The 22,372-nt window shown below is 43.6% G+C and overlaps 1 protein-coding gene across 1 annotated transcript; it reads left to right on the top strand.

Moving 5' to 3' along the window:
• LOC116512871 (sodium-dependent phosphate transport protein 2B-like) lies at positions 1-21,463 on the top strand. Its single transcript, XM_032223541.1, is given in 16 exon segments — positions 1-64; positions 67-108; positions 232-369; positions 1,501-1,629; positions 4,121-4,135; positions 4,138-4,263; positions 7,863-7,974; positions 9,437-9,582; positions 9,585-9,631; positions 10,727-10,822; positions 13,737-13,812; positions 13,815-13,850; positions 15,742-15,909; positions 17,139-17,255; positions 17,591-17,715; positions 19,854-21,463. Coding segments are annotated over 16 exon segments (2,004 nt in total). The 3' UTR covers positions 20,421-21,463.
• Positions 21,464-22,372: the final 909 nt, after the last annotated feature.

The following is a 22,372-nucleotide window of genomic DNA, read 5'->3' as shown; positions in this document are numbered from 1 at the left end:
ATGGCTCCGTGGCCTGAGCTGGAAGACGCAGAGACCAATAAATATATTGAAGACCCTTCCTCAAAACCCAGAAGATCATGTCTGACAAACAGGGGAAAGAGACCAAAGGTAAAATGGAAGGGCCTTCTCCTGATCTCTCCTCTCCTGTCTTCCGTATCTCCAATACAACCATTAATGACCGCCTATTGGTCAACTGACGGTAATGTTGCCTTGCTTGTTTTTGTCCACCAGACGGGGTCATTTCCATGGGAAACCAGGTGGAGCTTCTGCCTGCATATTCCACCATTGCTTTGACTGCTGCATCCGAAGAGGAAGAAGAAGATCCGTGGAAGCTACCAGAACTTCAGGATACCGGAGTCAAATGGTCAGGTGAGGCTCTGTCGCCAGAGAATGGATGGCCTTTGTTTCAGTTTCTCCAGGTTCTAAGAACCTCCGTTGAGGTTCTCTCATGGAATGTTATAGATTGGGGGATAGAAAAGAGCATTCGGATGGGTTTTGCTCCAGATGGCGTGATTTCTTCATTCGTAACCTCGATCTCCTCTGTTTTGTTTCTTTTTTTAAAAAAAGCAAATGGTGGGCTGGAAGGACAAAAGGGGGCATGGCGCACCACCACGAATGATGGCAAAGCAGTATTAAGTGATAACCTCTTCCTCCAAATTTTGATATTCTCTTAATTGAGTCTTAGTTAATGCACAGCACCCAAAATTCTGCCAATGTTATGTATATTTATATCTACATATCTCTGTCATTCTATCTGTCCATATATATGTCTCTCTATGTATCTATTTGCCTGTCTGTTATCATCTGTCTGTCTGTTGTCTGTCTGTCTGTCTGTCTGTCTGTCTCTATCTATCTATCTATCTATCTATCTATCTATCTATCTATCTATCTATCTATCTATCTATCTATCTATCTATCTATCTAGGCATACCAGGTGCTTTGACAAAAGGGAAAAAAAAACACTTAATCATTCCCCTGGCTCGGCTGATAAGGGAGGAGAGCTTGTGGCTTAGAGGTTAATATAAGTGCCTAACATGTAAAAACAGCCCAGGTTCGAATCCCAGCGAGGGTGTGGCTAGCTGATGAGAGCTAAATAGCTTGAAATAGATCTATGCTAGTCTCCCTTCGTTTATTTGTCAGCAAAAATGCAACACAAAATACACACACACAAACACACACACACATGGAAAGATGTGTGTTGTGTGTGTGTGCGTGCATGCTAAAATAAATGGGATGAGTTTGATCAATAAAAGAATCTAAACACGAAATGGTATTTTTCTTTCAAAGTAAAGGACCCTTTTAAAATGTTTTTTTAAAGCTTTGTTTAAAAAAAAAAACTCCTTTTAGCTAAAGTTAAATTTTAATGATGAGAACATTCCTTCTGGTTATTATCCACAGGGCTCCCATTATCAACCTTGACTCCATGAACTTATAGATGAGATTTTTTGAGACTTATATTTTGTGCTAATTACAGACAAATGCTCCCTTTGTCTTTTGCAGAGCTCGATGGAAAACACAAAGTCCTTTATGTTTTGCGAGGCGCCGTGAAATTTATTCTTCTGCTCGGATTGCTTTACTTTTTCGTTTGCTCCTTGGACGTGCTCAGCTCTGCCTTCCAGTTAGTTGGAGGTAAGGCAGGAATTTCAAGTGTCTCCAACACATTACATTACAATGTACGTTATTCGAGGATAGAGAAAGTCTTATCGGCTTCATTTCTGCAGAATAATATTTTAAGCATTGCAACTCCAAAAGAATGGCTCTGCAAGGCCGAGGAATGTGTCAATAAAGCTACAAGGAGCATTTATGGCAGCTCCAAAAGAATCAGAAACAATTCTGTTTTTAAGGCATTATATAATCAGGATTATTGGTACTAAGGATAGCTGTGACAATTCGCTGTGGCCAACTTGCCAAGGTCAACTTGCCATGGCCAATTGCTAAGGCCAAATGCTATATACATACATACATACATACATACATACATACATACATATATTTAGTGTCACAACCCCTGGTAAGCCCCAATTATGGGAGGAAGCTAATTGCTTCCATCATCTGTCAATCGGCTCGTCACAAGAGTCCATCACGACAGAAACCCAATATTTTTACTGTTGCCTTTGTTATATTTGTGTTTTTTTGTGCTGATAATAAATAAAGGGAGACTAGTATAGATGTATTTCAAGCTATTTAGCTCTCATCAGCTAGCCATACCCTTACTGCACAGCACAGGTTCGAATCCCAGTAAGGGTATGGCTAGCTGATGAGAGCTAAATAGCTTGAAATAGATCTATACTAGTCTCCCTTTATTATATCAGCACAAATAAACAATATATAATATATATATATATGTGTGTGGTGTGTGGGTGTGGTGTGGTGTGGTGTGTGTATGTGTATATGTATATGTGTATATATATAATATTATATATATATATATATATATATATATATATATATATATGTATATTGCTGCTGTGCATACCCACCATATGACAATATGTTCCTTGGGCCTTTTTCCAGCAGTCCGTTGATCTGTTTGGAAATATTTCGCTAATCTCGCTGGCACAATTCAACCCCTCTTCGTTGATTGCTCCGACTGTCCGTGGTGTACATAATAATTTATACCATGCCGCAGTTCACAGGGGCCAGTTCTTCTTCTTCGATCAGCCTTTCTTCGTGCCCAACTCTCACGCCCGTACTTCATTGCACGGAGGATTGTTGCTCCACTAGTTCAGGAGTAGCTGAAGTAATGATCTTTCCTCCAAGGCCGTGTCAACAAACTTTAAGATGGGTGGACTTCAGAAATCTCAGAAATCCCCAGCCAGCCTTGGACTCCATCCATGTTGAAGTGGTTGAGGTTGGTAAACACGGTTCTAAGAGGCTCCTGGCAACTCAGTTTCCCTGGCATGCTTAGTTGAACACAACCAGCCTCTGAGGCCCACTGGGCATAAGAGCTGTCAATCACAAGGGGAGATAGTGGGCGTGGCCTGGGAGGGGACCTGTTTGTTTTCTTCCACCTGCACTGTTGTAACTTTGTGCAGGTAGCTGCCAATCTATGACTTATCTCTTACCCAAACTAATCTCTAATCCAGAGTTTGGTAATGCACATGGTGATGGAGAATGTCTTATCCAGGAGATTCAATAGATAAAACACCTTTCACAGACACTTGAAGGAGGTAGATCGGTGTATACACCCATATGCAAAATGTTGTGTGAACCCTTGTAACCTTCATCTCCAGTTAAGGAAACAAGTTCCCTTCCCTATAAGTCTTTCATGCTATGAAGGACAGGTATGTGTAGTTAAATACAATTTAAGGGACATTTTCCACAGTCTTATTTTTTTGAAAGGCTGGTGATATAACGTTGTTGGAATTCATTGTTGGAATGGGGTATTTCTGTGCAACAACTACAGTAGTATTCAGCCAGTAGATGGCAGTATTTACAAGTTTGGATCTATGGTCTTTACTCTATGGTCTTTTGTTTTAAGTAGAGTTTCCTGTTTCCTGTTGCAGTTAAATACAGTAGTTAGCAGTAAAGCACATGGTTATTGTACTCTTTGCTCTGTGTGGTCCCTTTATATAAACAGAATGCCTAATAAACGTAAACCTCTGTTCTTTATTGCTATGGTTCACATCCTGTGAGGTGAATCAGATCATCTCCAGATGTTGCTCTTTTTGTACGGAGTTATATAGTTATATAGTTGGAGTTATGGAGTTATATAGTGTTATAAAGGTTATTTAAAGCTGTAGTATTCCATCATGACCCTAATTGAGCCTAAGATTTCTGTTGCTAAGCAAAATATTTAAGTGAATTTTGCCCCATTTTACGACCTTTTCCACCACAGCTGTTAAATGAGTCACCCCAGTTGTTAAGTGAATTGGTTTCCCCATTGACTTTGCTGATGATAAGGTTGCAAAAAGGTGATCACCTGACCCTGGGACCCTGCAACCATCATAAGTATGAACACAGTCACCAAGCATCCAATTTTGACCCTGGAGTGGCTGCAATGGTCATAAGTGCGGTAAATGGGCCTAAGTCTCTTTGTTTCAGAGCCGTTGCAACTTTGCAACGGTCGCTAAGTGAACTGTCGCACGTCAAGGACTACCTGTAAGTTTTATTTCTGCAGGCAAAGCAGCAGGGGACATTTCAAGGATGGTTCCGTCTTATCAAATCCCGTCGCCGGCCTCGTCATCGGCGTTCTGGTGACAGTGATGGTGCAAAGTTCCAGCACGTCCTCCTCTATCATTGTCAGCATGGTGTCTTCTTCACGTGAGGTCAACCGTAGAGCGGATTTTGGATTTTCGTAACTTCTTCTGAGAGTTGTCAGCCACAAAATAGGGAAATAACAAGGGAGCAATCCACGAGTAAGGGCCTCCTTCTGTCATTGTCAGCAGGGTGTCTTTTTCACGTGTACCAGGGATGGTAACGGTTTCGGTACCGAGTGCCCAAACCAGAATGCGTATGCATGCATGTGTGTGTGTGTGCCTGGAGCTCGGAAACCCGAAGAACAGCTGGCCACTACATGCCTGTCTGGTTTTTGGCTATTTCTGGCTGTTTTTCTGGCCATTTTCCAAGGCATTTTCCAGCGCTCCAGTGCCCGTCAAGACCAGTGGTGGGTTCCGGAGCCTCTTCCAACCGGTATGTCTGGAACAGGCCCAGCATCACCCACATGGTTGTGCGTGGCGCGTGCCTGCATCATACTGCCTGTGACACCTCTTCCAGCCTCCGCGATGCTCCAGCTGCTCGGTGGACAGGTGCTGTTCATGCCATGCTAAGATGAAATGCCCATCGACGTGAATGATGTTGAGTTGGCCATGCCCCCACGGTCACATGACCACCGAGCCATGCTCACCAGCTGGTCATTAGGGCAATGAACCGGTTGTTAAATTATTTGAATCCCACACTAGTTAGTTCCCACCCATTGCTCTTGTCCTGCCCTCAGGTGCTTTGGAAATAGCTTGATTTCCTCTTCTTTGGGGCAGCCCCTCAGATATGGAAGATGCTATCATGTCTCCCCTTTTCCTTCTTTTCTGTACACTGGCCAAACCTAATTCCTGCAACCATTCTTCATATGTTTTCGCCCTCCGTCCCCTGATACTCTTTCTTGCTCTTCTCTGCACTCTTTCCAGAGTCTCCACACCTTTTTTTTTTTGGCATGTGGTTACCAAAACTGGATGCAGCATTCCAGGCATGGCCTTAACTAAGGTTTTACAAAGCGGTACTAAACTTCACGTGATTTGATTCTGCTCCTCTGTTTACACAGCCTGTTTATGTTTTGTATAAACTCTGTGCATACAAAAGTTTGGTAGAAAGCAATTGGGAGGACTGAATTGGGTTCCTTCCAGGCACTGAAGCAGTCCTGTATGAGCCAATAGTTCTCCTTGTTACATGTTTACCTGTAATCCTTTTTTTTTTTTTTTTATTTTCTCTATTAAGAGAACTTTTTTATTTTCTTTAAAAAAAACAAACACAAATATGTCATCATTTGTCAATCATTAAGACATTGAAATACAATTTTTTTTTTTGTTGTGTGTACCCCTCCCTCCCTCCACCCCCCCATCCCCCCTCCTCCTTCCCCCCCCCCGACTTCCAGAACCCGTACACGGTATGGATTTTTAACTAACACAGTCTAAAATCTATTGAGAAAAAAGAAATAAAGAAATTAATGACATTCTAGATTGAACTTAGCTTCTTCTTACTGAACTAACTTTTAACAGTTTAAATCATTTCTGATCTTAAGCATAGGCTAACTGGAATTTCTTAGTCCCGTATTTATTTTGTATATAGTCAATCCATTTTTCCAGTCTCGTTTATATCTCTCATTTGAATGATCTTTGAGATATGCCGATATTTTAGCCATTTCAGCTAAGTTTGTTACTTTCAATGTCCATTCTTGGATTGTAGGCAAGTCTTCCTTCTTCCAATATTGCGCCACCAACAGTCTTGCTGCAGTTATCAGGTGCAGAATCAAATTGGTCTCTACCACTGTAAAATCAGTACATATACCTAGTAAAAATAACTGAGGAATAAACTTTATCCTTTTTTTAAAAACATTTTGCATGACCCACCATATTTTTATCCAAAATGCCTTAACCTTTTGGCAGGTCCACCATATATGATAATATGTAGCATCGAGAGAACCACATCTCCAACATTTGGGCTGTACATTCGGGTACATAGAAGCCAGCTTTTTAGGATCTAAATGCCATCTATAAAACATCTTGTAAAATTTTCTCTCAGATTTGAGCTTGTGTAAATTTCACATTTCTTACCCAAATTCTTTCCCATGTATCCAACATATTGGTTCCTCAATATTTTGAGCCCATTTTATCATACAATCTTTAACTAATTCTGTTTCCGAATCCATCTGTATTAATACATTATATATCCTCTTTATATGCATTAAGCTTTGATCTCTTATTGTTTAAACAGATTATCCTCAACTTGAATAAAGCCAATTTTTTGATCTATTTTCCACCTAGCTGTAATTGCCCATACTGGAACCATGTTTGAACTACCTTCTCCTCTTTTAATACCTCTAAAGATTTTAATTGTAATACCCCCCTTTCCGAGGTAAGAAGCTGTCTGTAAGTAAATCTATCCTGTTTTTGTGCTGTATTCATATTTTCAATTGCATGTCTAGGAATTGCCCACATGGGTATCTTGTCATTTAATTTATATGGTATTTCTTCCAAACCCGCAATAAAGCATTTCTCAAATATGACTTTTAAAGTTCTTATCCAATTTTTTGTTGAATAACAGGTAAGCATGCCAACCAAATACCAGATCGTGTCCCTCAATGTTCAATATTCTATCATTGGTTAAATGAATCCAATCACTAATTACAGATAATGCCACTGCATCATAATATAGTTTTAAATTAGGTAGTTTCAATCCTCCTCTCTCACGTACATCTTGCATTATTTTCATCTTTACCCTCGGCTTCTTTCCTGCCCACACAAATTTGTTGATACCCTTCTGCCATTCTAAAGGTTCGCATCTTTTTTAAGTATAGGTAACATTTGGAAAAGAAATAAAATTTTGGTAAAATGTTCATTTTCACTGCCGCTATCCTGCCCAGCAAAGATAAGTGCAATTTCTCCCATTTTTTCATCTCTGTCTGTATGCTATGCCAAAGTGGTTCATAATTATGCTTATATAATTTCCCATTTGAAGTTAAAATGTTAACTCCAAGATATTTGACTTTTTTAACTACCTCACATCCTAGCATCACTCCTAATTCTTCCTTTTGTTTAATATTCATATTTATAGCTAATATTTTGGTTTTTCCTAAGTTTATTTTAAAGCCAGACACTTGACCATATTGATTAATCGTATTCATTAAAACCATACTGGATTCCTGCGGTTGTTCCAATATTATGACCAAATCATCCGCAAAAGCGCGGACTCTATATTCTTGCTGCCTAATCTTGATCCCTTTTAAACCATCCAAGCCCGTATTTTATTCAACAATACTTCCAAAGTTATAATAAACAATAATGGGGACAAAGGACAACCCTGTCTTGTACCTTTTCCAATTTGAAAAGAGTCTGTTAAACTTCCATTGACTATGATTTGTGCTGTTTGCTGTTGGTATATTGCTTTAATTGACTGTAAAAAATTATCTCCTATCTGCATTTTTTGCAATATCTTCAGCAGAAATTGCCAGTTAACTCGATCAAAGGCCTTCTCAGCATCCAAAAATATAAACGCAGCAGGGATCTGGTTGTTCTTTCCCAAATATTCTAATGCATTAATAATTAATCTGACATTACTTTTCATCTGTCTCCCTTGTATAAAACCTGTTTGGTCCGTATGTATCAATTGTTACCTGTAATCCTTATTGTGTTATACTTTTATTTTTGCAGTGTTGAGCGTTAAGCATGCTATCCCCATCATAATGGGAGCCAATATTGGGACTTCGGTGACAAACACTATTGTGGCACTGATGCAAGCTGGAGATAGGAATGAATTTCGAAGGTATCACTTATTTATCTTAAGATTATCTTTATCTAATAGGAATCAGGGTAATAATGTCACTGTCGAGGAAGGCAGGCCCAAGAAACCTATAAAATTAGTACAAATCTAAATGTTTATGCCATCTGTAATAACAATCCTGGTCAGCTGTCAGCTTCCAAGAGTTTGTTTAGCGACTGTTCAAAAACCACACTGAAAGAAAGTGGCTTTTGGCTAATTTTTCCCATTTGTTTTTATTTATTTATTGTAATTTGTCAAACAGAAACAAAAAGAGGAATAGTATAAAATTACAATGATAGGGACGATAGGCACATTAGTGCGCTTACGCATACCCCCTCTAGTGAGCACTTAAGTATGAAGTAAGGCAGTGGTGGGATTCAAACTTTTTTTACTACTGGTTCTGTGGGCATGGCTTGGTGGGTGTGGCAGGAGACGGATACTGCAAAATCTCCATTCCCTCCCCACTCCAGGGTAAGGATACTGCAAAATCCCCATTCCCTCCCCACTCCAGGGGAAGGATACTGCAAAATCCTCATTCCCTCCCAACTCCAGGGGAAGGATGCTGCAAAATCCCCATTCCCTCCCCACTCCAGGGGAAGGATACTGTAAAATCTCCATTCCCTCCCCACTCCAGGGGAAGGATACTGCAAAATCTCCATTCCCTCCCCACTCCAGGGGAAGGATACTGCAAAATCTCAATTCCCAAAAGTTGGCTTGAAACTCAACCTTAAGAAAACTAAGATCATGGAATCTGGCCCTCCCAATTCCTGGCAAATAGATGGGGAAGAAATGGAGGTAGGAACAGATTTTATTTTCCTGGGCTCCAAGATGGGGATGGCAGCCAAGAAATCAAAAGAGGCTTGCTCCTGGGGAGGAAAGTGATGGGAAATCTAGACAGCATCCTAAAAAGCAGAGACATCACCTTGCCAACAAAAGTGTGTCTAGTCAAGGTTATGGTTTTCCCACTTGCAATGGATGGCTGTGAAGGTTGGACCATAAGGAAGGCTGAGGGCCAAAGAATGGAGGCCTTTGAACTCTGGTGCTGGAGAAGAAGACTCCTGCATTGAGTCCCTTGGACTGCAAGGCCATCCAACCGGTCAGTCCTAGAGGAGATCCACCCTGGCTGCTCTTTAGAAGGCCAGATCCTGAAGAGGAAACTCAAAGACTTTGGCCACCTGATGAGAAGGAAGAAGGACTCCCTGGAGAAGAGCCTCATGCTGGGAACGATGGAGGGCAGAAGAAGAAGAAGGGGACGGCAGAGAAGGAGGTGGCTGGATGGAGTCACCCAAGCAGTCGGAGTGAGCTTGAATGGACTCCAGGGGATGGGAGAAGACAGGAAGGCCTGGAGGAACGTTCTCCATGGGGGTTGCTTAGTTGAACACCAACCCTCTGAAGCTCTTTTTTATGCCTTTGGTTGTCTTTCTGCTGAGCCTCTTCTGATCGCCCTCTGTTTCTTTGTCTCCAGGGCCTTTGCGGGGGCCACTGTCCACGATTTCTTTAACTGGCTCTCCGTGTTTGTCCTGTTGCCCATCGAAGTGGCCTCTCAGTATCTCTACCGCCTGACCAGCCTTATCGTGGACTCCTTTCAGCTGGAAAGTGGGGAAAACGCCCCGAATTGCTGAAAGTCATCACGGATCCCTTCACAAAACTCATCATCCAGGTATAAATTCTTCCCTGGTTTATTAAGCCAGAGCAGGTTGGCTCCGATCTCTCTGCGCCTTTCACTAATGCGATGCTAGGAATGTGGGGGGGGGGGGGGGGAGGACTCCAGAACATCCATGGGGCTTCTTAGTCCTAGTTGGCCCAAAAGTGCTTTTTTTTTCAGGAGGCAACTGGAGTTTTTTGTTAATTTTTGAAGATGTTTGCTTCTCACCCAAGAAACAAGTTCTTCTCCTTCTCTTTCTTCTCCTCCTCCTCTTTCTCCCTCCTTCTCTTTCTTCTCCTTCTCCTCCTTCTCCCTCCTTCTCTTTCTCCTCCTTCTCCCTCCTTCTCCTTCTCTTTCTTCACCTTCTCCTCCTTCTCTCTCCCCCTTCTCTCCCCTGGTCCTTCTTTTCATTAAACTAGACACACCCAGTTCCTGCAACCGTTCTTCATATGTTTTGGCCTCCATTCCCCTAATCATCTTTGATGCTGTTATCCGCACTCTTTCCAGAGTCTCAACATCTTTTCTACATCGTGGTGACCAAATCTGGATGCAAATATTCCAAGTGTGGCCTCACCAAGGCCTTAAAAAGTGGTATTAACCCTTCACGTGATCCTGATTCTCTCCCTCTGTTGATGCAGCCTAGAACTGTGTTGGCTTTTTTGGCAGCTGTCGCCTATAGCTGGCTCTATAAGAGCCAAGATGGCGCAGTGGTTAAATGCAGCACTGCAGGCTACTGCTAGATCAGCAGGTCAGCGGTTCAAATCTCACCGGCTCAGGGTTGACTCAGCCTTCCATCCTTCCGAGGTGGGTAAAATGAGGACCCAGATTGTTGGGGGCAATATGCTGACTCTCTGTAAACCGCTTAGAGAGGGCTGAAAGCCTATGAAGCGGTATATAAGTCTACTGCTATTGCTAAAAAAAAAAGTCTACTGCTATTGCTATAAGTTATATTTTGTTTTGATATCGTGTTAGCTTTTCAAACCTCCAGAGTCACATTGGGCTGACCTTTTGGAAGCTGCAAGGCACAAGAAAATTAATCTGATGAAATGTGCGTCCTTCAATTGAACCCCCATAAACTGGGATTTCCATTTTGCTTCCTTTGATTAACAGCTCGATAAATCAGTCATAAATGCAATCGCGACGGGAGATGAATCAGCGAAGAATAAAAGCCTGGTGAAAAATTGGTGCAAAACAACCAAGAATGTGGTGAGTGTTGCGTTAAGGGATGATTTGATGCAGATAAGAGGCCTGGCTTATCGTTTGAATTAGTCCTTTTTATCTTTAATAACTGCTCACTAATGAAGGGGGTGATCATGATAATGTGATAATGTTCTAGGTAGTCATTCTGCTAGGAAATCAAACTGCGATTGCATTTATTGTTTTGGAAAGGGTAGATATCGTATTTTTCAGAGTATAAGACGCAGCCCCTAAAAGAGAGTGAAAATGTGGGTGCGTCTTATACACTGAATGTAGCCCCCACCCACCCACCACCCCCAACTCTGCCTCTGCCTCCCAGCAATTTACCTCCTTGCCGCAAATGGGGAAAATGGGGCTTGCGGGAGGCGGCAATAGGCTATGGCAATCCCTGCAGCCTGAAACAGCTGATGATCGGGAGGCCCGTGCTTAAACTGAAAGTGAAAGTGAAACTTGCTGTTTTCTGCAAGGAGGCAAATTGCTGGGAGGCAGAGACAGATTTTTTTTTTCTTGTGCTAATCAGGCTAAACTGAAACCGGCTGTTTGCTGCAAGGAGGTAAGTCAATAACTATAAATGCCTATAAAATGTTCAAACTATTAAACTTATTTTTTTAAAGACTGCTTTATTATTGTTCTAGTCAACTGAACAAAATGAAGCAGCTTTTTAAAATAAACGCTTGACCTGAAGAGGCCCAGGGCTATTGTATCTCCTTTTAAATAGCAGAGAGGAACCTGGACTTCCAGAAAGCCACAACAATTTTAACAGCCTCTGCACAAGTATAGTGTGAAATGTAACGGTTCCATCACAAAACCGCGTTCGACTAAACCGCGCTCGACGAAATCGCGTAGCTGATGTCATCAACAGCGCAACAACAGCGCAGAGACAGAAGCACACTGTAACGCTAAACCTAAAATTAACCCCTAAACCTAAACCTAACCCCCCTAAACCTAATCCTAAACCTAACCCTAAACCTAACCCTTAACCTAACCCTAAACCTAACCCTAACCCTAACCCTAACCCTAACCCTTAACCTAACCCTAAACCTAAACCTAATCCTAACCCTTAACCTAACCCTAAACCTAAACCTAACCCTTAACCTAACCCTAAACCTAACCCTAACCCTTAACCTAACCCTAAACCTAACCCTTAACCTAACCCTAAACCTAACCCTTACCTTAAGTTGAATCGGCTTGCTTTCAAAGCGCTATTTAAAGTGCCCTTCTTTCTCCGCGCTCGCTGTTGTCGCCCCGTTGATGACGTCAGCGACGCGGTTTAATCGGGCGCGGCTTAGTCGAGCGCGGTTTTGTCGTGCCACGAAATGTAACACTACAAACAGTGTATATCTTCTGTGCTGTTTGCTCTTTGCTGCAAGGAGGCAAATTGCTGGGAGGCAGGTTTGTTTTCTCTTCTTTTCCCTCCCCAAAAGCTAGGTGCGGCTTATACTTCGGAGCGTCTTATACTCTGAAAAATACGGCAAATAGAATATCATACAGGTAGACCTTTGCTTCATTTGGTGATCATTCGAAGTTACGATGGCACTGAAAAAATATACACACTTACGACCTTTCCCCATGGTCACGTGATCAAAATTCAGAGGCCTGGCAGGTGGTCCAGATTTACGACGGTTGCGTTGACCAGGGGTCATGTGATCCTTTTTGCGACCTTCTGACAAGCGAAGTCCGTAGGGAAGACAGATTCGCTTAACAATCGGGTGACTAATTGCAGGGATTCACTTAGAAACCGAGGCAAGGCAGGCGGTGTGAAATGGAGCAAAGACTCACTCAACAAATGCCTCGCTTAACCACAGAAATGTTGGGCTTGATTGCGGTCATAAGTTGAGGACTACCTATACTGAACTTTGATCTCCTAGCATCTAAATGTACGCCTAAATATATCCAGCTTGAGTCATGCTGAATGTTATCACAATTCAAAGAGTAGAAAAAGTTCAGGAGGAGGAGGAAGAGGAGGAAGAGGGAGGAGGAAGAGGAGGAAGAGGGAGGAGGAGGAAGGACTGTGGGGTCCTTGGTGCTCTCTGAGCTTGGTGGCTTTCTTGCAGACGTTCCTGGCCCAACTAGGTGACATTATCAGTGCTAGAAGAGAGGGGGGTTTGTGGAGAGGAGGAGGAGGAGGAGGAGGAAGGACTGTGGAGTCCTTGGTGCTCTCTGAGCTTGGTGGCTTTCTTGCAGACGTTTCCTGGCCCAACTAGGTAACTTCATCACTGATGATGTGACCTACTTTGGGCCATGAAACACCTGCAGGAAAACCACCAGGCCCAGGGAGCACGAAAGAAACCCCCCCCTCAATTTTAAACCATTTCTGGAAACCTTGCCAAGGAAGGGACTTGTCTGTAGGGTTGCCAGGAGTCAATGCTCCATCTCTGGAGCTTTTCCAGAAAAGGTTAGCAGTTAGCAATAGCAGTTAGACTTATATACCGCTTCATGGGGCTTTCAGCCCTCTCTAAGCGGTTTACAGAGTCAGCATATCGCCCCCAACAACAATCCGGGTCCTCATTTCACCCACCTCGGAAGGATGGAAGGCTGAGTCAACCTTGAGCCAGTGAGATTTGAAACCGCCGAACTGCAGCTAGCAGTCAGCTGAAGTGGCCTGCAGTACTGCACTCTAACCACTGCGCCACCTCGGCTCTAGGTTGGACTGCCATTTGTCTGGGAGGGTGGAAGGTGTCCTGCTTTGAGAAGAACTTTGTATCAGAAGACCCCCCAAAGACCCTCCTGGCTTTGTGATTCTCTTACGCCGTGAATTAACATTTCACTGTGACGGGTGAAATAGGGCCATCGTTCCATCATTCCCACTGCTAAGGTGGATTCTTTGTGGTTGCCATGGGGTTTTTTATTGTTTGAATAATAATAGAGCCTAAATCAGCATAATGGACCGGGTTTCATCGAGCTGTTTTGTCTCAATGCCTAGGTTGAAATGAATACGACCGTCCCAGGACCCGAAAACTGCACGGGGCTTTGCTGGACCAGCGGAAATATGACCTGGACCCTCAAAACGTGACGGAAACCCAGAATCTTGAGAAATGTAAGGGGAAGGGGCTGCCTCAAGCCTTCTCTAAAGAGAGAAGGCCCGTTTCACAAAACAAGAGAGGCCAAGCGTTGCGCTGGGAAAACGTTCAGGCTGGAGAGAGGGCTCACCCCATCGCAATAGTGGCCCAAGCATCTGAGCGTTGATCATGGGGGAGCCGCAACAGTCACAGGGGTGGAGGGGGAAATGGCCGTAAGTCCCTTCTTCCTGCGCTGTTGTAACTTTGAACGGCCACTGAAGGAACTGTGGTGCTTTATGAAAGTGCAATTTGAGAGACCGCCTCCTGCCAATTACCTCCCTGCGACCAATTAGATCACATAGATTAGGCCTCCTCCGAGTTCCATCTGCCAGTCAGTGCCGACTGGCAACTACACAGAGGAGAGCCTTTTCAGTAGCAGCTCCGACCCTTTGGAACGATCTCCCCGTGGAGATTCGTACCCTCACCACCGTCCAGACCTTCCGCACAGCCCTTAAGACCTGGCTAGCCCGTCAGGCCTGGGGATAAAGATAAGCTGTCCCCACCCGAATGATGAATGAATGTTGCTTACTATTTTACTTCTATGTATTGTTTGTGTCTATTGTCTGTATACCCCCCCCCCCTCATTTTATGTAAGCCGCCCTGAGTCCCCTCAGGGAAAAGGGTGGCCTATAAGTATTAATAAATACTCAAATACTCAAATTTGATAAGTGTCCGAATTAATGCTAACTCACTTACTTAACTAATTAGTAATTAATTAATAATACTTTTTAATCTACACCGAGAGCATATGCACCAAAGACAAATTCCTTGTGTCACACTTGGCCAATAAAGAATTCTATCCTACCCTATCCTATCCTATCCCATTCCATTCTTTCAGTCCTCTATTCTATTCTATTCTATTCTATTCTATTCTATTCTATTCTATTCCATTCCATTCTCTTTTTTCTATTCTAATTCTAATTCTATTGTCTCTTCTCTTCTCTCTACTCTACCCTACCCTACCCTACCCTACCCTACCCTACTCTACTCTACTCTACTCTATTCTAATTCTATTCCATTCCACCTTACTCCACTCCACTCCATTCCTTTCTCTTTTTTCTATTCTATTATCTATTCTTTCTTCTCTTCTCCTCTCTTCTCTTCTCTTCTCTAATTCTATTCCATTCCACTTCACTCCACTTCATTCCATTCCATTCTCTTTTTTCTATTCTAATTTTAATTGTATTGTCTATTCTCTCTTCTCTTCTCTCCTCTCCTCTCCTCTTCTAATTCTAATTCTAATTCTAATTCCATTCCAGCTTACTCCACTCCACTCCATTCCTTTCTCTTTTTTCTATTCTATTATCTATTCTTTCTTCTCTTCTCCTCTCCTCTCCTCTCCTCTCCTCTCTTCTCTTCTCTTCTCTTCTCTTCTCTAATTCTATTCCATTCCACTTCACTCCACTTCATTCCATTCCATTCTCTTTTTTCTATTCTAATTTTAATTGTATTGTCTATTCTCTCTCCTCTCCTCTCCTCTTCTAATTCTAATTCTAATTCCATTCCACTCCACTCCAATCCACTCCATTCCATTCCCTTTTTTCTATTCTAATTCTAATTGTATTGTCTATTCTCTCTTCTTTTCTCTTCTCTGTTCTATTTTCTATTCTAATTCTATTCTATTAAAAAAAATACAAGTGAAGGCAGGAAAGGAGGAGGAAGGAATGGTTCAAATCAAAGGTTTCTCTCTGGATCCCAAAAGTCAAGATCGCGGCCACATCTGAAGCATTGCACATAAAAATACTAGCGGGGCGTTGTGGCTGTTACAGCAGCCATCTTGGCCTTCCTACCCAACTGTCAGCTTTTCGGACCCAACAGGACACGAGTCGCTTAGCCTTGGTTGTTGACTTGTCCCTTCTCCCTCCGTAGGCAAGCACATTTTTGTAGACTCTCGGCTGCAGGATCTGGCCGTGGGTCTCATCCTGCTCGCGCTCTCGTTGCTCGTGCTCTGCACTTGCCTGGTGTTGATCGTCAAACTCCTGAACTCGGTACTTAAAGGACAAGTCGCGAATGTCATCAAGAAAACGCTCAATACTGGTACGTATTTCTCCCCCTCTTTTTCTTTTCGGTATTTAATTGTTTAACTAAACAGTTTTCAACAGAAAGAGGAAAGCAAGGGAGTATAAAGGAAGGAAGGAAGGAAGGAAGGAAGGAAGGAAGGAAGGAAGGAAGGAAAAAAGAAAAAAGCTGCTCGGAGGAGGGGGGAGGCAAAAAAGTGCAAGAAATGAAACGAAGGGTGAACCAAAAACAAAAAGGGCAGGAATAATTTTTAAAAAGATATTAAAAAGTGAATTCTTCCTAGCATTAAGTCAAAAGTATTTCTTCGGAATAGAGTAGAGTGGCGTAGAATAGATGAAAGAATATAATAGAATTAGGAATGAAAAAATAGAATGGAATGGAATGGAATATGAAAAGAATAGAATAGAATAGAATAAAGAATGAAAAAATGGAATAGAATAAAGAATGAAAGAATAGGATAGAATAATGAAAGAGTATAATAAAGAATGAAAGAATAGAATAGAATAAAGAATGAAAGAATAGAATAGAATAAAGAATGAAAGAGTAGAATAGAATAATGAAAGAATAGAATAGAATAAAGAATGAAAGAATAGAATAAAATAGAGAATGAAAGAATAGAATAGAATTAAGAATGAAAATAGAATAGAGAATGAAAGAATGGAATAAAATAAAGAATGAAAGAATAGAATATGAATAGAACAGAACAGAATAGAATAGAATATGGAAAGAATAGCATAGAATAGAATAGAGAATGAAAGAATAGAATAGAATAAAGAATGAAAGAATAGAATAGAATAGAGAATGAAAGAATAGAAATAAGAATGAAAGAATAGAATAAAGAATGAAAGAATAGAATAGGAATAGAATAGAATAAATAAAGAATGAAAGAATAGAATAGAATAAAGAATGACAAATAGAATAAAGAATGGAAGAACAGAATAAAGAATGAAGGAATAGAATAGAATAAAGAATGGAATAGAATAGAATAAAGAATGAAAGAATAGAATATGAATAGAATAGCTACATGACCACAGAGATGTCTTCGGACAGCGCTGGCTCTTCGGCTTTGAAACGGAGATGAGCACCGCCCCCTAGAGTCAGGAACAACTAGCACATACGTCCAAGGGGAGCCTTTCCCTTTACCATTTAAGATCCCTTCCAACTGTTAGTCTGTTATAAATATTTAAGACAATGGATTAGGTAGAACGGAACGGGCTGCATAAATCTTCTACTTCTCTGTTTTCCAGATTTCCCCTTCCCGTTTTCTTGGGTAACTGGTTATCTGGCTATGCTGGTAGGAGCTGGGATGACCTTCATTGTTCAAAGCAGTTCGGTCTTCACCTCGGCTATCACTCCACTTGTTGGTAAGAGCTTGAGAAATCTTTGTAACATAAAGTGGTTTTTTTCCTTTTGTTATCTTTCTGTGCGTGTGAATTTGAACAAAGTAGAATCTGTCTATCTTTCATTTGCTGGATTGATCTGCAACAGAATAGCTGCTATATTTTATACCCATGAGGGCCAACCTATGGCACAAGTGCCACAGGTGCCCTGCAGAGCCGTCTCTGCGGGCACGCCAGCTGTTGCCCAGCTGGAGAATTCTGGGAGTTGAAGTCCACAAGTCTTAAAGTGGCAAGTTTGGGAACCACTGGTGTAGACTTACCATCAAACAATGCAATTTCTCCCCTTTTCTTCCCATCAGGAATCGGGGTTATAAGTATAGAACGGGCCTACCCCCTAACTTTGGGGTCAAATATTGGGACAACGACAACAGCCATTCTAGCCGCATTGGCCAGCCCGGGAAACCGACTGAAATACTCCTTACAGGTGAGCACTTCTTGGTATTCGAAAGACTCTTGTTGATGCAATTCAGCTAAAACCACTCCTTTCCACTCAAGTTTCTCTTCAGCCGGGACGATTTGCTTTAAGGCAACGATGGTGAATCTTTTCGGTACCAAGTACCCATACCGGAACAAACGCAGGAGCACAGGAAATGCATGTGCACCGGTCAGCTAGTTTTCGGGTTTCCAGCGCTCTGGCCCGCGTGAAGATCGGGTAGCCAGAACATGCATGCACGCCGGCCAGATGGTCTTTGGGTTTCCACATGTGCAAAGCCAAGCTGGACGGTGCTTATGCATGCCGGAAACCAGAAGAACACTGGCCGGTGTCCATGCGCTAGCAGCGGTGGCTCTTCCGTCCCAAGGACTGGTCCATAGATTTCCACTGCTCTCCTCTCCTCTGCTTTCTGTGCATCTGTGCGTCAGGCACTGGGCACAGCTTTTCCTCCTCTTCCTCATCACCCCCTCCAGACCTGGGGGATGTTGACTCTCCATCTGAGGGCTGATGGACGGCCCAGGTTCCACCTCTCTCTCTGTCTCTGTCTCTCTCTCTCTCTGTCTGTCTCTCTCTCTCTGTCTCTCTCTCTCTGTCTCTCTCTGTCTCTCTCTGTCTATCTCTCTCTGTCTCTCTCTCTGTCTCTCTCTCTCTCTGTCTCTCTCTCTCTGTGTCTCTCTGTCTCTCTCTGCCTCTCTCTGTCTCTCTCTGTCTGTGTCTCTCTCTGTCTCTCTCTGTCTCTGTCTCTCTCTGTCTCTGTCTCTCTGTCTCTCTGTCTCTCTGTCTCTCTCTGTCTCTCTCTCTCTGTCTCTCTCTGCCTCTCTCTCTGCCTCTCTCTGTCTCTCTCTCTGTCTCTCTCTGTGTCTCTCTCTCTGTCTCTGTCTCTCTCTGTCTCTCTCTGTCTCTCTCTGTCTCTGTCTCTCTCTCTCTCTGTCTCTCTCTGCCTCTGTCTGTCTGTCTCTCTCTGTCTCTGTCTCTCTCTGTCTCTCTCTGTCTCTCTCTCTGTCTCTCTCTCTCTCTCTGTCTCTCTCTGCCTCTCTCTCTCTGTTTCTCTCTGTCTCTCCATTCCCTCTTCCCCCTTGGAACTCTCAGGTTTCCTTGATGCTGAACCTGACTCCCATGCCTCCCCCTCCTCTAATTCAGCTGCTGAATGGGTTACAACACCTGCGTTTAAATTCTCTTGCCAACTTTCTCAAAGCTTTCACTTCAACTGGATATTTTAAGGGGAGGAAAGGGGACTTTAAAACATGCTGCTTCTTGAGACTTGCGTATTCTAAGTATAGACTGCTTATTATTTTGCGATGAAAAGCACCATATGAACCGATCAACCATCGGCAATACTGGTTTTTAACCGCCACCTGGGCGGTTATGGATTCTCTCTGGCTGTTGTGGCCCACCAGTGGCCAGAGGAGCTGGCAGCAGACTCAGACAATGTGGAGGTTGGGGAGGAAGATGGGCCAGTCCTGGGGGCTGAGGAAGGCTCGGATGAGGGCTCTGTGTCGGAGGCAGAGAGGAGGCCAGGGCCGTATGCCAGTTATCAGCTGCCTTCGGAGTCAGACATCAGTGAGGCAGAAGAACAACTGGAGCCTGTTCCCAGTGTGCTCATGCACAGAGTTCCCACTGTACAGGGTCGACTTGGGAGTAAGGCCACAGGTGGACGGTGAATGGCCCCTCCCAGAGGAGATAAAAGAGGAGCGAAAGGGGAATGGAGTTTGCAGGAGACCATTAGCTCCCTTAATTGGTTCGTGACTCTCCGAGAGTCCTTGCCAAGTTTTGCAGAGATCGGCCTGGCAGCTCTCCAAGCCAGATAAGGTCTGTGACTGTAAATCCTCCCTTGAAAGACTTTGCTGGATGTGAATGAGCAGAATTCACAGTCAATTAATAAAAGGGGTTTTTGTCGGGACCAGGAGTTTGCTTCATGCTCTCGGGAAGCCGAGGTGATAACACTGGCATGGCTTCTTTTCCTTTGAATTGAGAGATGTGTAGCAGAGAACCGAGATATATTTATACAATCCGGAATAAGTCAGGGGTGGTTTCAGTGTCAGAGAAGAAAACAAGAGATGATTGTACGGTATGTACTGGCAGTGCGCCATCTTGATGTTCCTCTGACGTCTCCTCTGTTTCATTTCCAGATCGCGCTGTGCCATTTCTTTTTCAATATCTCAGGGATCATCCTTTGGTACCCGGTTCCTTTTATGCGTATCCCCATCCGCTTGTCAAAAGGTCTGGGGAATATCACCGCCAAGTACCGATGGTTCGCCATTTTCTACCTCCTCACCTGCTTCTTCCTGATCCCGTTGGCCGTGTTCGGCCTTTCGGTGGCCGGTTGGCCCTACCTGGTGGGCGTGGCTGTCCCCGTCTTCTTGGCCTTGATCTTCGTGCTCACCGTCCACCTCCTGCAGAAGAAGAAGCCACACTTGCTCCCGGAGAAGCTGCGGAGCTGGGATTTCCTTCCCCGGTGGATGCATTCCTTGCGGCCCTGGGATGATGCCATAACCGCCGCGGGCGGCGCCTGTGGCAGGTATTGCTGCTGCTGCTGCAAACGTTGTCGAAACAAGGAGGCTGACCCGAGCGATCAAACCAAGGACACGAAAGCGTTGGAAGTTCACGAGAACCCCGTATCGCTGGCCGACGAAGAGAACTGTCTTTCCAAGGCCGCGAAAGCAGAGAAAGCAGACTTGAGCACCACGGCGTTGTAGCAGAGAGGGGGACGTTGAGGCCCAAGTACGGAACGTTTGAGGGGCCTGCCTAGAGGGGGAAACGGGGAACGCGGGGCCAGTGACTTGCGCTCAGTGAGAAGATTCAACCAGGGATGGGCAACCACAATTGTCAAGAACCCTTAAGTCGTGTCTGAATCTCAAGACACACATTCAAATCACCGGTAAGGTTAAGGCTTTACCTCACACCTGCTCACGTCATGGAAAAAGCAAAGTCCTCTACTTGTCTCCACACTAAGGAGACTCCCTGGGGACAAGTACTCCACTTGTTTTTTTTAAGAGATCTATGAGTCAACAGTGCTTCTGCCCATCACTGCTAAGGCTCTCTCATTTGCAGTCCTGTAGAAGTCCGATCTACTCCGCGTTCTCAGCATCAGTAGACCCACAAGTAGGACATCTGGCCATGGGCTATATCGTATAGTAGCTCACTAGCTGAATCAGGTTTTCAGCAAGAGCTTTAAAACCATATCCCCTCAATCCCATGTTTTGGAGAGTTCAGGCCTACGCCATTGTAACATAATGTAATATAGTGTGTACCACACAGATCCGTTCAACCAAATCAATTTTCTAAAACCGTGAATAAGTGCCGGTTGAGGTGTGTATTTAAGAAATTATCTCTCTCTATATATATATATATATTTAGTACTGTAGGTTCTGTGGTTTGTGCAATTTATGACCTTTCTAAAGCACTTGTCCTTTTTTCCCGGCCTAAATTATTTGAAGGCTGATTTGAGAGAACAATCGTCAAAAGAATTGAGCTGCTATATCTCCATAGGATATGCAGGAACGCCGTTTTTGATTAGTGGACACAAGATAGTGAGGAAGAAGAGCGCAGGGGTGGGTTCCTGTACCGGTTGGCACTGGTTCACTTCATGCGTGCTTTGCACGCATGCGCTGCTTGGTCCACCCGTGCACCCGCGGCACATTGCTTGCGCAAGCTCGGTTGAGTGAAAATTGCTCTGCGCATGCGCAGAAACATGCCAGCAACAGCAAAAGAGAGCAGGGAACCGGTTCAGGGGTGTGGCTGCCGGTTCTGCGACCCAGGCCAAATCACCACTACTGGTTCCGCCGAACCGGGCCAAACTGGGAGGAACCCACCTCTGAAGAAGAGGATTCAGGGGGGCGTTTCTCCTCCTGACAAGATTAAATTATGTAAATAATGTGTTTTTAAGAAGTGGACTGCTCTAAAAAATATACCTCGTGTTGCAGAAGCATTAACTCGCGGAATGTCCCAAAGCTGGATGGGAGAAAGCCTATTGCTCTGACGCACAACCTTTTTACCTCTGTTGTCAGTTGTCTGATTGTGTTCACCGTTTTGTAAATGGATCTAGGACAACTTGCCATGGGCAACTCACTGGAGGCCAACTCACCATGGGACAAGAGTTACACTGATATCAAAGAAACGGTGGAATGGAGTCATTACAGAAAAGACTCCAAAGGAAGGCCAAAAATGAAAGGTGAATTAGAAAAGTTAAATTATTTTAAGTAATTCAATTGAATGGTTAAATAATCTCATGGCGAGTTAGCCGTGGTGCGTTGTGCGATCCAACAGTAAACAACAGTTTGTTGACCTGTAGCATTATACAAACCAGCCTTCAGATCAGAGGGGGCAGGGGCAGAACCGTCAGGATGTGTGGGTGGAGCCTTCTTCTGCTGCTACCATCGGTTCGGCTGATCGCGGCCGATCCGGGAACAACCCACCTCTGCTTCAGATCAAAGAGAACAATTTGTAGATAAGGTTTGCTCCATATTTGGAGAAACTTGTTTTCACTAAGCGGCTTCTTGGATATTCGGAACAAATTTATAGAGAAGAAGTTGCAAGTCCTAACTTTTCGTAACTCCTCAACGCTCGCGTTTCCAGCCGCTGAGGCATCTTTTCAATCAACCAGGATGAAACCTGGATACCGAGATTATTGTAAACCCATACCGCTGAA

The sequence above is a fragment of the Thamnophis elegans genome, chromosome 9 (genome assembly GCF_009769535.1).
Source record: "Thamnophis elegans isolate rThaEle1 chromosome 9, rThaEle1.pri, whole genome shotgun sequence".
In the NCBI taxonomy this organism is placed as follows: domain Eukaryota; kingdom Metazoa; phylum Chordata; class Lepidosauria; order Squamata; family Colubridae; genus Thamnophis; species Thamnophis elegans.
This window is presented reverse-complemented; position numbering and strand designations above follow the sequence as displayed.